This window comes from Macrotis lagotis, chromosome 4, assembly GCF_037893015.1.
Source record: "Macrotis lagotis isolate mMagLag1 chromosome 4, bilby.v1.9.chrom.fasta, whole genome shotgun sequence".
Lineage (NCBI taxonomy): Eukaryota > Metazoa > Chordata > Mammalia > Peramelemorphia > Peramelidae > Macrotis > Macrotis lagotis.
In genome coordinates this window covers 78,824,338-78,838,307 of record NC_133661.1, presented here as the reverse complement: position 1 = coordinate 78,838,307, position 13,970 = coordinate 78,824,338, and the positions used below count along the sequence as shown (strand labels likewise).

At 38.2% G+C, this 13,970-nt stretch overlaps 1 protein-coding gene across 1 annotated transcript in view; it reads right to left on the bottom strand.

Moving 5' to 3' along the window:
* TLL2 (tolloid like 2) overlaps window positions 1-13,970 on the bottom strand; it is a 131,116-nt gene that overhangs the window by 71,105 nt on the left and 46,041 nt on the right. The window contains exons 4-6 of the mRNA XM_074233248.1: window positions 13,489-13,606; window positions 12,153-12,331; window positions 10,726-10,831 (exon numbers count right to left, since the gene is read on the bottom strand). Of these exons, the coding sequence (XP_074089349.1) occupies window positions 10,726-10,831; window positions 12,153-12,331; window positions 13,489-13,606 (403 nt within the window). The remainder of the gene's footprint in view (window positions 1-10,725; window positions 10,832-12,152; window positions 12,332-13,488; window positions 13,607-13,970) is intronic.

The following is a 13,970-nucleotide window of genomic DNA, read 5'->3' as shown; positions in this document are numbered from 1 at the left end:
TTGGACAGAAAAGTGGTGCTCGTAATATTCTCATGAGCAAGATGGAGTAGGGGTGAATACTTGAGTCTTAAAAAATCAACTACACAAGAACAAGATGAAGAAAGAGTCTGCCATATGGAAGAAGTACAGGATTTATCTGTGTGGTATCAGATATCAATAGTAAGACCAATGACATTTGATGAAGTCTCTTGTGCTATTCTTGAAGGCAAGATTAAGAAAAGATTGCTAGACAGAAGTACATTAAGCTATATGGTTAGATCCAGAATTGATTGAATGATCAAGCCCAAAGAGTTGTCATTAAATGATCTATGTAAGTAACATGGAAATTTAACATAGTTATATATGTATAACCTGGATCAGATTATTCACTGTCAAGGGAAGGAGGGAGGGAAGGAGAAAAATGTGGAACTGAAAATCTTACCCCAAAATGAATTTTACTTTTGCATGTAATTGGAAAAATAAATAAATCAATTTACATTTTTGAAAATAGATATATGTCAGCTTGGAAGATAGCATCAAGATAGCTAGGTGATGCAATGAATAGAGAACCCCTGTGTTCAAATCTTGCCTTAGATAATAGCATGTGATCCTGGACAAGTCACTTAAATTCTCTGTGATTCAGTTTCCTCACTTGTAAAATGGAGATTTTACAGGTGCACCTACCTCTCAGAGTTGTTATGAGGACAAAATAAGATATTTATGAACTGCTTTAAAACCTTAAAGCATTATATTAAAGTACTAAATATAAATTCTATATTATTATGATAGTTATCAGTACTCTAAGGATCTCTCTTTAATCCTATACTGTTCAACATTTCTGACTTGGATGAAGGTGGCATAGCTATCAGATTTGGAAGTGATATGAATTTGAGAGGAGAAATTTAGTTAATATATTATATAACAGAGTTAGTATTCCCCCAAATCCCATTAGCCTAGAGCAATGGAGCAAATCTCTTAAAATTAAGTTCAATATCAATCAATGTAAAGTTCAAATCATTGATTTCAATATGAAAAGGATGGGGGGAAGCACAACTAAACATAGATGCGTACCCATCCTAAATCTTTTCTTTACCATCAGAGATTTTCAGTCTCTCCACTTCCTAAGTGCTTATGCCTGCATTGACTTCCCTTTTCTCTCTCTCTAATCTCAATCTAATTGTTGGTCATTTCAATTCTATATTAACCCTTTCTCCTGAATCTCTTGGACTAACCCAGTCCATTCATTTCTCATCCAATGGAATGGACAGAGTTTCCTTGGGGTCCATTCTCATTGGATGCTCTCAAATGGAGAAGAAATGATCATTACTTAGAATGCTATAGAAAGCATTCTTGGTGAGTTATAAATTTGGCAAGAAGGTTGCTGAGGCTCCTTCCTACTATTGAGTGACTTCATATTATCTTCAGGATCAAATATAAAATTCTCTATTTGACTTTAAAGCCTTTCACAACCTAGCCCTTTTCTACCTTGCTGGTTCCTTTACATTTTGCTGGTCAGTTGTTTTCTGTCATGTTAGACTCTTCATGATCCCATTTGGAGTTTTCTTGACAAAGATGCCAGAGTGATTTGCCACTTCCTACTCCAGTTCATTTTATAGATGAGGAAATTGAGGCAAATAAGTTTAAGTTACATGCCCAAGATCACTAACTAGTATCTGAGGCCAGATTAGAACTCAGGAAGTGCCTCAACAAGGTCTGGTGCTCTATCCACTGTGCCACCTATCATTCCCTCTTACATTTATTTCCATATATATATATATATATATATATACATATGTATATATATATATATATATATATATATGTATATATATATATATATATATATATGTATATATGTATATATTCTGCAGTCCAGTAACAATGAACTTTTTAGCATTCCTTACCCATAGTATCCCCCAGCTCCTAGTCTTTTCACTGGTTGTCCCCTTGCCTGGAGTGCTCTATCTTCTCACTTCTACCTCCTGACTTGCCTGGCCCCTTTCAAGCCTCAGCTCAGATTCTAACTTCTGCAGGAGGCTTTTCCTAGTCCCCTAGTATCTTCTCTCTGAGATTGACTCCCATTTTCACTCTATATCTTTCATATGTACATTTTTAAAAATACTGTTTCTTGCTGAGATTGGGAACTCTGATTGCATTTAACAATGTCTTACAGGTAAGCAGTTTTGGGTAAATATTTGTTGACTAATTGAAGAGGAAATTAAAGAAAAGATATTTAGACTCAGTACAATTGCTAATTTTTTTCTCTTGATTGCTGAAATGAGCTGCTTCCTAACATTAGAGGTCTTCATTGAGGGGTTGACCAATTATAGCCATGAATCGATGAACTCATGCTTCATGTAGAAGTCAGGCTAGGTGACCATTTCAAAATCAGAGATGCTATGAGCGTATAAGGCACAGCACCTAGTGAGAGAATTGTCAAAGGAATGGAATCCATTAATTCTAGAGGCTGACTTCACAGAAGCCTTAGAGTCTCTACAGAGCAGCATCCTACAGAAAACAAGAAAAAGAATAAGTTCTTTTTTATTGATGAATTAATGGATAGAGTACTGGGTCTGGAGCCAGGAAGAACTGAGTTCAAATCTGACCTTACCCACTTCCTTGCTGTGTCACACTGGACAAATCACTTAACCTCAGATTGCCTGTAAAATGGATCCACTAGAGAAGGAAAATGGCAAACCACACCAGTCAGGATATTTGCCAAGAAAATCCCAATTAGGGTCACAAAGGATCAAACAACAACCTGTTTTATTGTTTGAAGACTAAAGTTCTGTAGTTGAATGACTGGCCCTAAAGTTCTTTGGGGACAGATTTGAGAAAAGAAACATCAACTCAGAAAATCTGGACTTGAATTGGACAAAACCAAAAGCTCAATATTGAAAGAATCCACAGCTGTGTCAGCTTGGTATTCCCTTCACTAACAAAGATTGTACTTCTTCTACGTCTTAAAATAGATAGCCTTCATGATGCTGCAACTGAAAAAATTCAGTGCCCAGTGGCTTTGCCTGGTGGTGAGTCTCTCCAAACCTAACTAGATAACAATCTGTTGACAGAGTGAGCTAAGATAATAAACATGATGGGCTACGCATACTTTAAAGGGACATATAAATGATTCCTTACGTCTATACTTGAAACTTCTCTAGCTCCTAGGGTCATTTTGACCTTGCATATCACTGCTATAATCTTTGCAAAGCCAAGGCGGGTTAACTTCATGCCACAACAAGGCAATGGAGGATTTTAGTAAAGGGAAAAAATAAAAAAAAACTCATTAAAATGAGGGTCATAATTGAGAAAATTTTTAAGTTTCTTAGACCCCCATCAAATCTTTACTTAAATGCCAATTTCCTACCAACACTACCCTTGCCTCACAAATTAAATCTGGAGTCTCCTTCCCTTGAGAGTTGGCTTATACATCTACTATAGTTGGCTTATTGAAATTACTTCCTGTAACAGTTCTTACATCCTATTTTATGCAGTAATTTTTGGGGTGTGGGGGAGAGTGTGCTTGTCTTATGATCTACTAGATGGTAAACTTGAGAGCAAAAAATATCATCCTCATCCTTGTATCCCTCTCCACCTCTAGTATCTAGAACTATGGTCCTTTGTACATTGTAGGTGCTCAACAAATTCTTGTCCATTTCTATTTCTGTGCCTTTGTATATCTCATGTTCACTGCCTGGAATGCCTTCCTCATCTCCTTTACCAATTCAAGTGAACAAACATTTTGCAGAGCCTAAAAGAAACAAGGCAGTTTGCTAGATACTAGAGAAAAACCTCACCACCATCACCACCCAGGAAAAATGTTGCCCAGCCTTCAAGATCCATCCAAGAGGAACAGTTAGGTGGTACAGTAGGCATAGAACCATCCCTAAAATGAACCCGAGTTCAAATCCAGCTTCAGATACTTACTAGCTCTTTGACCTGGGCAAGTTATTTAATCCCAATTGCCTTAAAAAAAAAGATCCAATCCAAAAAGGCAGTAGAGTTATAGATCAGAAGTGGGAAGGGTACTACCCCAAGGCAAGTCACTGTAAACTTTAAAGTCTTGGTTTCCTCATCTATGAGATGACTGCTTCATTCATAAAGTCCCTTCTAGGTCCTATAATGATGATGATGATGATGATAACTACCATTCGTATGGTACTTAGATGCATATATATTATCTGATTTGGTCCTCACAGCAATCCCAGGAGGTAAGCATTTTACAGATGAGGAAACTAAGACTGAACATGTTTAAGTGGATCACACAATATGTCTGAGGCTAGTTTTGAACTCAGATTTTCATGCTTTCATTCTACCAGCTAGCTGCCAAGATCTCAAATGACCATCTCCTGCATGGAGTTTTATTGACTTGTTCAGGTAAGAGTAATTTTTCTTCCACCAATATCCTATAGCAATCAATAAATCAAGAAGCATTTATTAAGCAGTTGCTCTGTTCGATTCTGTGCTAAGCTCTGGTGATACAAAGTCAAAAGTGAAACAGTGTCTACTCTGAAGGAGCTTGAATTATTTGTCTTTGCTACTATGCCGCCGCCTACTACTACTACTACTACTACTACTACTACTATTAATAATGATAATTCACATTTGTATAGCACTGTTTCTAAGAACTTGATATATATAAATATATTATATATATATATATATATATATATATATATATATATATATATATATATATATATAATCTCATTGGATCCTCACAAAAACCCTGTGAGGTGGAGATTATTATTATCCTCATTTTTACAGATAGGGAAACTGAGGCACAAGAAGTGACTTGCCCAAGATTCCACAACTAATGTGAGAGGCAGGATTCAAACTCAGATCTTCCTGACCCAAAATACAACCCACTTGCCTCCTGAAACTGCTTCAGCATTGATATTTATTGTCTGATATTGTCACATCTCTTTATGTGACTATATCTGTCTCATCTCCATTATCTTTCCATGACCCTATCAGAATAAGAGAACAGATCTTTTACTTTTTTCAGTAGATATCTTTCAATTGATTGACTGAAGACAGGAAATCTTTTCTATTCTTTCTTCATTTTAGTGCCTTCTCTCTGTTGATTATTGTACATAGCTTATTTGCACAGAAATGTTGGCATGCTTTCTTCCCTATTAAACTTGGAGCCTTAGAACTATCCTTTGTCTTTCTTTGAATCCTCAGAACTTACTTAGCACAGAGCTTGTTGTGTTTCATTGATGCCTAATACATATTTATTGACTGACAATTTGAGATTTTGATATATAAGAATGACAGAAATCACATATGCCCACATATGGCTGATATAGGGGAAATTCCCTCACATCACTTTCTGAGCAATCTGAACAGCTCTGGGTCCTAGAAGTACTCAATACAAAATAGCCCTAGAATAAATTAGTATTTTAATTCCCTCCTCTTTGTGTGTTTGATAATCCTTTCCATTTACATTCTGCTAAACTCAGGAAAAGTTTGGCAGATGCCTCGAGGAATAAACATGTCAAATTGGAATTCTCTAAAACAAAGTAGCCTCTGTGCCAGAGATTCATCTCCTCATCTCCTCAAGTTCTATCCAGTTCAGCCCCTAATAATAATAATAATAATAACACCAACTCTACAAAGCCATCAAAGACAAAAGGGGGGAAGAAATTTTCCTAGGAACCAGCAGGGGGAAAAGTTAAAGTGACTGGTCAATATATTGAAGAGTAGGGGAGAATATTCCCCCCCAAGCCCACCATGAATAACATCTTCCCAGTTGGAAGAAATCCTGTTCCTAAAGGGTTACAAGAGGCTGTATTCTCAGGCTGTCATCAAAAGCTGTATATCAATGAGCTAATAATATTGAATAATTTTTGCTGAATCTAAAGGAAGAGGCTTCTCTGGTGCAAACACCATGATTATGAAATGTAGTAGGAGTACCACTAAACAAGGTCATTTAAAACTCATCTAGCAAAGCCACTGAAGGTGCTAAAAATCATACTGAAATATCTATTCAATATTCCAAGGCTACTCGGTTTCATCACAGAGGATACTCCCTCCACTGATGCACAGCACTACAGTTCAGTGCTTTAACAGATGGACTTTATAAGCTACTGGGGCCAAGGAAAATTCATCACCTGGTGTCAGCGCTCTAGTGAGGAAGGAGTTTCTCTCAGTGGAGTGAGGATGATCTTCGCAAAGCAGACACACTGTCCATTCTTGGGCCTCTGTTGGAAGGCTTTTTAGTTTGGCAGGACATCCCTCTGCTGGGATAACCTTAATGGGAACCCAGGGTGACTTCTTTTATAGAATCAGTCAACCAAATAGTAGGGTATTTACAATGTCCCAACTAGGAGCCAGACACTATTCTGGTCACTAGAGAGAAAAAGAATGAAGACAATACCTACCAGCAAGGAGTTTGTAAAGACATATGTATGCATAGCATAATGAGGCCCCCAAAATAAGACTTAATCCAACATTTTTATTGAGTTTCAAGTCCTTTCAATTCTATGAAGCATGTAAGTGAAAGAATTCTTACCCCATTTTAAGGCATATGATAAAGGAATGCCCATCTCATGCAGAACGAAAGTGAAATGAGGTTTAATGTCTATAGGATCCTAAATTTAGAGTTATCAGAGATCTTAGAGTTCAATTCCCTCATCTTGCAGAATTGGAGACTGAGTCCCAAAGAGTGTCTTCCCTAAGTTCACACTTATACTAAGTGACAACACCTTAGCAAATGGTCTTTATAAGTTGTTGGAGTCAAAGAATAATGATCATTGGAACTTGGATCTTTTTATCACAAATTCATTCTTCTTTTCACTTTACCACACTGATTCTTGACCTCATGTAGCTAATGAGAAGCTGAGATATGAACCCTATTCTACTAATTGCAGCCTTGCATTTTTCCACTGTCCACTGTGCATCTCTGTGTCTCTTAGGTACAGAAGGTATAGCTCCATCATCTTTATGAGCTTAAGCAAATCACTGGATACGTAAAATAAGGGGGCTGAACAAGATGGTCTCGAGGTCCCTTTCAGCTCTGTTCATCTGCTAGGCACATTTTCTGAAAATCTGCAGAAACCTGAAGGGGGAAGGGAGTTCTGAGAAGAAGCCTGCTACTTTACTTTTAGCCTTGATTTTTGAAGCACTCAGAAGGTACTTCAGTTCCGAAGATCCATTCAACATTTGCTCATCATATCCCAGGGCTTCAAAGTCTATTGCATGCCTGAATTCCATTCCTCCTCAAACCTCTTCTAGAAACAGCATTCCACAGGGGGTCAGCTCAACAATGTACTGTAATGTCCAAGCAACAGCTGTGGACTGTTAAGAGGACCAGATTCTGAGACAGTCTACCTGTGTTTCAACTCCAGCTCTGCTATTTAGCCTCTGATTGACCTTGAGCCCCCCAATTCATGTCTCTGTGTCTCAATTTCTTAATCTGTAAAACAGAGTGGGGGTGGACTAAATGATCTCTGAGGTCTCTCTCCTTCCAGACCAAATTCTATGGTCCTACCTTTGTAGTGAACTCACCCTCTGTTGACACAAAGTCTCACCCTGTTGATTCAGAATTCTAAATTGGGATCAGATGTGATGAAGCCAGATCCAGTAGGAAGCCTGCCTCCTGTATCATTTCCAAAATCCATGGGTCATCACAGTCTCTGATACTGAACACATCCTGCCCAGAGGCGGCCAGAGGCAGCAAAGCCCAGGATCCTGCAAAGTTGCTTTGAGATCATGCCTGCTAGACTCTGGTACTTGCCCTCAATCTGGAGTCTCCCTGGGGAACTTAAAACTGTCTTTGTTGGGGTGGCTAGGTGGTGCAGTGGATAGAGCACTGGACCTTGGATTCAGGAGTACCTGAGTTCAAATCTGGATCAGACACTTAATAATTACCTAGCTGTGTGGCCTTGAGCAAGCCACTTAACCCTATTGCCTTGCAAAAAGTTAAAAAAAAAAAAAAACCTCTTTGTCTCCTTTTCTCAGAAAACCCAACTCACAAAGCTGGAAGGAACTTTGGAAATCATTTGATGAAACTTTCATTTTGCAAAAGAAAAAATTAAGGCCAAATGGCACTTTGCCCAGGCCACTACCTCTGAATCCTTCCTTTATCAAAAAAAGGTTTTGTTTTTATGTTTTAACATTACAAACATTTAAGGAGCAAATGAGAGGTCTTTTGGAATAAAATAAAACAATTAAGCAAAACTAATAATATAGTGATCTCACCTCAAAGCTCAAGCACAGTCTACATCTGTGGCACCCACCTAGATATACCTATATTAATTGTTTTTAATTGGCAGAAAGCATATTTCCTCTTCCACTTCTTGTATCCACTGGGAAAAAAAGATTTTTTAAAAAATTTCTTAAAACAAATGTGCACAATCAAGTAAGATAAACTCATTGACTGTATTCAAATATGTGTATATGTATATGTGTATGTCTACATATTCATGTATGTGCACAGATTTATACACACATACACCATACATACACACATACACATATTTGTGCACCTAGTGAACAAAGGGCTGGGCCTGGAGGAGAAGCCTATTACTGAGTTCAAATCTAGCCTCAGATACTTCCTAGCTGTATGACTGTTGACAAGCCACTTAACCCTGTTTGCTTCAGTTTCTTCTCTATAAAATGAGCTGGAGAAGGAAATGGTAAACCACTCCAGTCTTTGCCAAAAAAGAAAAATCCAAACAGCCAACTGTGTCACCAAGAGTCAGGCATGACTAAAAATGACTGAACAACAACATGTAGGCATGGATGGATGAATGATAATGATGATGCTTGTCCTTTATTCTTGAAGACCATGACAACAGAGAGGTGATGTCATGACATGCACATGAATTGGATTTGAGTGAGGGGGCATATGCTAAGTCACAACCTCATTTTCTCCTCCAGAGTCATCTAGGTCCAATCACTAGATATGAATCAGGATGACTGGAGACAGCCTTGGATACAAAGCAATCAGGGTTAAGTAACTTGCCCAAGGTCACACACCTAGTAAGTGTCTGAGACCTGATTCAAACTCTGGTTTCTCCTGACTCCAAGACCAGTGCTCTATTCACTGTGCCACCTAGTTGCCTCCAAGATGGATGGATGGATGGATGGATACATGGATACATGGATATATGGATGCATGGATGGATGCATAGATGGATGGATGGATAAATGGATGGTTGCATGGATCCACGGATGCATGGAGGCATGGATGCATGGATGTGTAGATGCATGGATGCATAGATGTATGGAGGCAGGGATGGATGTGTATATTTGTGGTTGTGTGTATGTATTTATGTAGCTAGGTCAGTAAGTAGGTAGGAAGGTCTATACCCCAAATCTATCTCTTCTCAGTTAGAAATGGAATAGTATTTTATCATCTGTCCTCTGGGATCATAGAGAGTCAATGTATTGATCATAGTTCTTTAAGTTTTCAAAGTTGTTGGGCTTTTCTCCATTGTCCTCATATAAATTGTTCCCCTGGTCCTGAGTGATTCATTCATTGCTTTTTAAAAAATCTTCAAAATTGTCCATTTTTTATAATATTAATATGAGAGCCATAGGAGACTTCCCTAGTGCCTCCCTAACCCCACTGAAAGTGATCCTTTCCTCCTCAACTATTTTTGAATAGCACCTTATCCAGACCCCTCAGTCACAGTCCTATTACAGACCTTTGTGGCCCTGTTACATTCCACTCCCCAGCCCCACTTCCAAAACCACCACAGTGGCCAATCCTGCCCATCAGTATCAATCAATTGGCGGCACTGATCAAGAACCTACTATGTACAGGCACTGTGCTAGCCCTGACAATGCAATTTACAAAGAAATAATCCTTACTGGCAAGGACCCCACATTCTAAGGGGGTCGAGGGGATATAGTATGATTTTTCAAGCATTTTTCAATTCCAAGCAAAGGTGGGAGTTGAAAAGAAGGTTCAAGAGAAGGACTGCTTGCATCTTGTGGTTATTTCAGACCTTTAACAAGGACATAAGGAACTCTTATGCACCTTAGGGTAGGGAGATGTGGGCTCTAGTCCCAGTTCTGTTCTTGTGTCACCTTGGACAAGTCATGCTATTTCTCTAGGACTCAGTCACATCATCTACAAAATGGGTACATGAACTAGAAGAATAGAGTGCTACAGAGAATCTGGAGTCGGAGGGCCTGGCTAAGGCACTTCTCAGCAATGGAAATGTAGAAGTCATCTTCCCTTTCTCTGGGCTGCTGTCTCTTTGTCCATAAAATGGGGGTGGGGGGGAGAAGACACTAGACTAGATGACCTCTAAAAGTCTTTCTAGCTTTAAAACTTTGATTCTTATAGCCTTGAAGGTCCCTCCCAGCTGGCCCTGAGATCCTTTTAACTCTGAAACACTAATTTCTCCAGGAGGGCTGTTAACTGCTGCCTAGTTAGAACCAAGGACGTTCCTTCAAAGGTTCCCCCCCTTCACCTCCCCCACCCCACCCCCTCACTCACTGGGAATATTAAACAGAAGCTGTTGATCATTTCCATTTTCCGGTTTGCTAGTTGTGACATTAGGTGATAATGGAACAGTGGCTTTCACAATGGGGTTAAATCTTATTAGCAGACTCCTGATTAGATTATATTTCACCGCAAGCCGGAGGGTGCTGAGCATCAAGGGCAGAGGCACCTGTACACTCCAAGATCCCCACAGAGACACCCCCCTTGGGAAATCACTATGAATCCTAACCCAGCCTGCCAGAGGCACAATAAAGAACTGAGCAGTCAGAACCTTAGCTTCCAACCTTGAGAAGGTGTTCCGGGCATAGTGCATGATACTGTCAAAGTCGTACGTCTCTCCCAGCGAATTTACCTCCCCGGCTTCCATTTTTAAGAAGTTGTACTCCTGACCTGAGAAACAACACACACTCTTAAGAATGCAAAGATGTTATTAAGGATTGGGCTGAGGAGGGAGAAAATTGGGCAGAAAAATTATCTTCCTGGTTCACATTAAACCCACACCATACACCTGAGTTGTGTGTGTGTGTGTTTTTGTGTATATGTGTTTAAATAAGTTAGGTTTTAAACTGAAAGGAAAAGAACAGATTCTTCCATCTTGCCCTTCTCTAAATTTGCAAAATCCTGTCAAATTCTTCAGCTGAAAAGTGATGAGACTGATTGGGTTTAATCAGTTTGGCCTAAATAGCATATAAAGAAAAAGGCATCAGTTATACAAATAGAAAAGCAAGAGACAGATTCATGAAAGGATAAATTTAACTCCTGGAGAGTTACAAATATATTGAACAGAAGCTTTTTTCATAAAAGTTCTGTATTGTTATATATTATATTTGATGTATTTATAATATGTTAAATGTCATTAGTATTTATTTTCTTTTGGCTATCATATATTCCAAGAAACATTTCCCCATAAAAAAATGTAAGTTGAATTGATGTATTTCTCTCTCTATTTAGATGTACAAGTTTCTTTGTCTTGGCCACTCAGATAAAGCCCTCTTGGAAATATTTAATCCATTTCTACTTTATAGACACTACAATTGCCTATACTGGTGTTTTGGCTAAGAGGCAGCCCAATGTAGTGAAGATCAAGTCAGCCTCGGAGTCAGGATAAATTGGAATCAAGTCCAACCTATAAAACATGTTGGTTGTATGACTCTGGACAAATAATTTTATCTCTCATTACCTTGGGCAAATCTAAAACCATAGCCTCCAGAACAATTGCTGATCTGCATGGTTTGAATAAATTTCCTCACCTAGAGAGAGCTACATGATGAAATCACAGATCTGGACTCAGAATAAAAGAGATTTGGCTGCATGTAGGATTCTTAAAGATACATGTCCAAAACAGAAATATGATTATTATGCAGAAAAACAAACAGATCTATTGGATGAGGTCCAAACTTTGAAATATAACTAGTAATGACACATGAATTCATCATCTTGACCTCTGGGAATCTGGGGGAGGATGTTTCTTAAGGCAAATCCATTGTCTCTTAAAACAGAGAAAGTATCTTCTCTTTAGTTATAACCTAAAAAATTGGGACAAAGCTACTGAATGAGTGGCCTCAAGGTTAATGATGATGCTTCCCACTGCAGCTCCTACCTCCTCTATATTGAATGATCTCCAGAATTAAGGTGAGTTCCTCTTGGGCTTCTTGATTAACATTGGTACTTCTTACCTATCAGATGGTGTTTGAAAACAAGTTTTCCTTACCTTGCTGGATATTTTCTCTGATGATAGTTACATGCTGGTCTCGGTCAGGTCGAGTATGTTCATGCCAGAACCCAACCACATGGCCAAGTTCATGAGCCACGATTCCAAACTTATCACAATTCTTCCCAATGGATATAGCCTGGGGGCCTCCACCTCGTCGTCCAACATAAGAACAGCATCTGTAACATTCAGGAAAAAAAAACAAATCCAGATCAGAGAGAAAGAACAAAGGGTGCAAGTCCCAAGAAGTGCATTTAAAGTTATGGAGAACAAAGAAGACACAGGTGAAAGGGCCTCCCCACCAGTTCCCTTCTGAAATAAGGACAGTCTCTTCATCCAATTGCAAAAACCAAAAAAATACAAGATACGTCATTTTTCATCTTATGATTGACAAAAAATAAGGGAATAATAACTTCTGGCTAAAGAGAATATATGGAAATATTATGTGTTAAATATCTATATATTACAAGTATGTACACATATACATTTTTGATATATAGACATAATATTTTACCCATAATATGTGCATGTTATTTACATATACATTACATATAATAGTTTACATGTATACAATACATAATATGTATATACATTATATTTGTGTTCGTATGTTTCATTTTATTAATAATAATAATATAATAAGCTGCTCTTTCAACTTGAGAATCTTCTAGTGATACATGTGGCATTTCTGGAATTGAATTGACTCCAAACCCAAGAGCTAGAAATGGTGTTTGGAAGTTAAAACAGCTGCATGAAGGGATGCTGGGTTGTTGTTGGGTTGGGTTTTTGGAGGGTCAGAGGGAAGAGGGGTAGATGTTAGGGTAGTGAACCATTTATTTAAGAACACAGAGACTATACTTTTAAGCTGGAAATGAGTACTCCAGTTCTCCAAGCTGCCCAGAGTCTCTCTATATTGTTTTCTCTGCTCTTAAACCTGTATGTCTGTCTTTACTTTTTATTTGAGAACTACAGCACCCAGATGATCCTTTCCTACCAGTTCCCAGATGCGCATATACTCAAAATGCCTAGGAAGCAGGCAGAGAGAGTTCCCTCAATGGGTGATCTGATCTACTGGGTTATTCCTAATCAAGAATGATAGGCCCTTAGAATGTTCAGATTATGGGAAGAAATTCTTCTTTGAAGACCAGACAACATCTTGAATTCTGTGTTTAAATCTGAATGCCACATTTTAAGAGAGACTAAGAGTATATCTACAAAAAGGAGGATGGTAAACTTATAAACTGTAGTTCATTCATTTTTGATCAACTCTCATTTAAAGTGATTTGAGTCAACTGTAGTCAAAATGAAGCTAGATTTCTTGGTTTCCCCTACTTACCCACATGTTCTGTAACTGAACACAATGAAACTTTCTTCATCTGTTCTTTCTATAAAGGTCACACAGGTATGTTTCTCCCAGTGTCTCATGGCCTGCTTAAAAATGGCCCGTTGGCTCCCTAAAAACAATAATGAGAACACCATTCATTTGCTACCTTGTTCACATGTATTCTCTAGTTTATCCTATTTTATTCTGCAGGTACACAAATGTAACCTCACTCAAAATGATTCTTGAGCTCATATCCCAAAGAGCCACCATATGGCATTGTTACCCCATAGAAGATAACATTCTTTGCTCAAAATTAAACATGACTCCATTAGATTGTAAGCTCCTTGAGGACAAGGACAGTCTTTTGCCAGCACTTAGCATTAGTATATCACAGAAACTTAATAGATGTTTACTGACTGTTTTTTCTGAATTTAAAAAACTAAAAGAAAGTATTTTGTTCATTAAACATAGTCATACACTTAACTAAACAGACA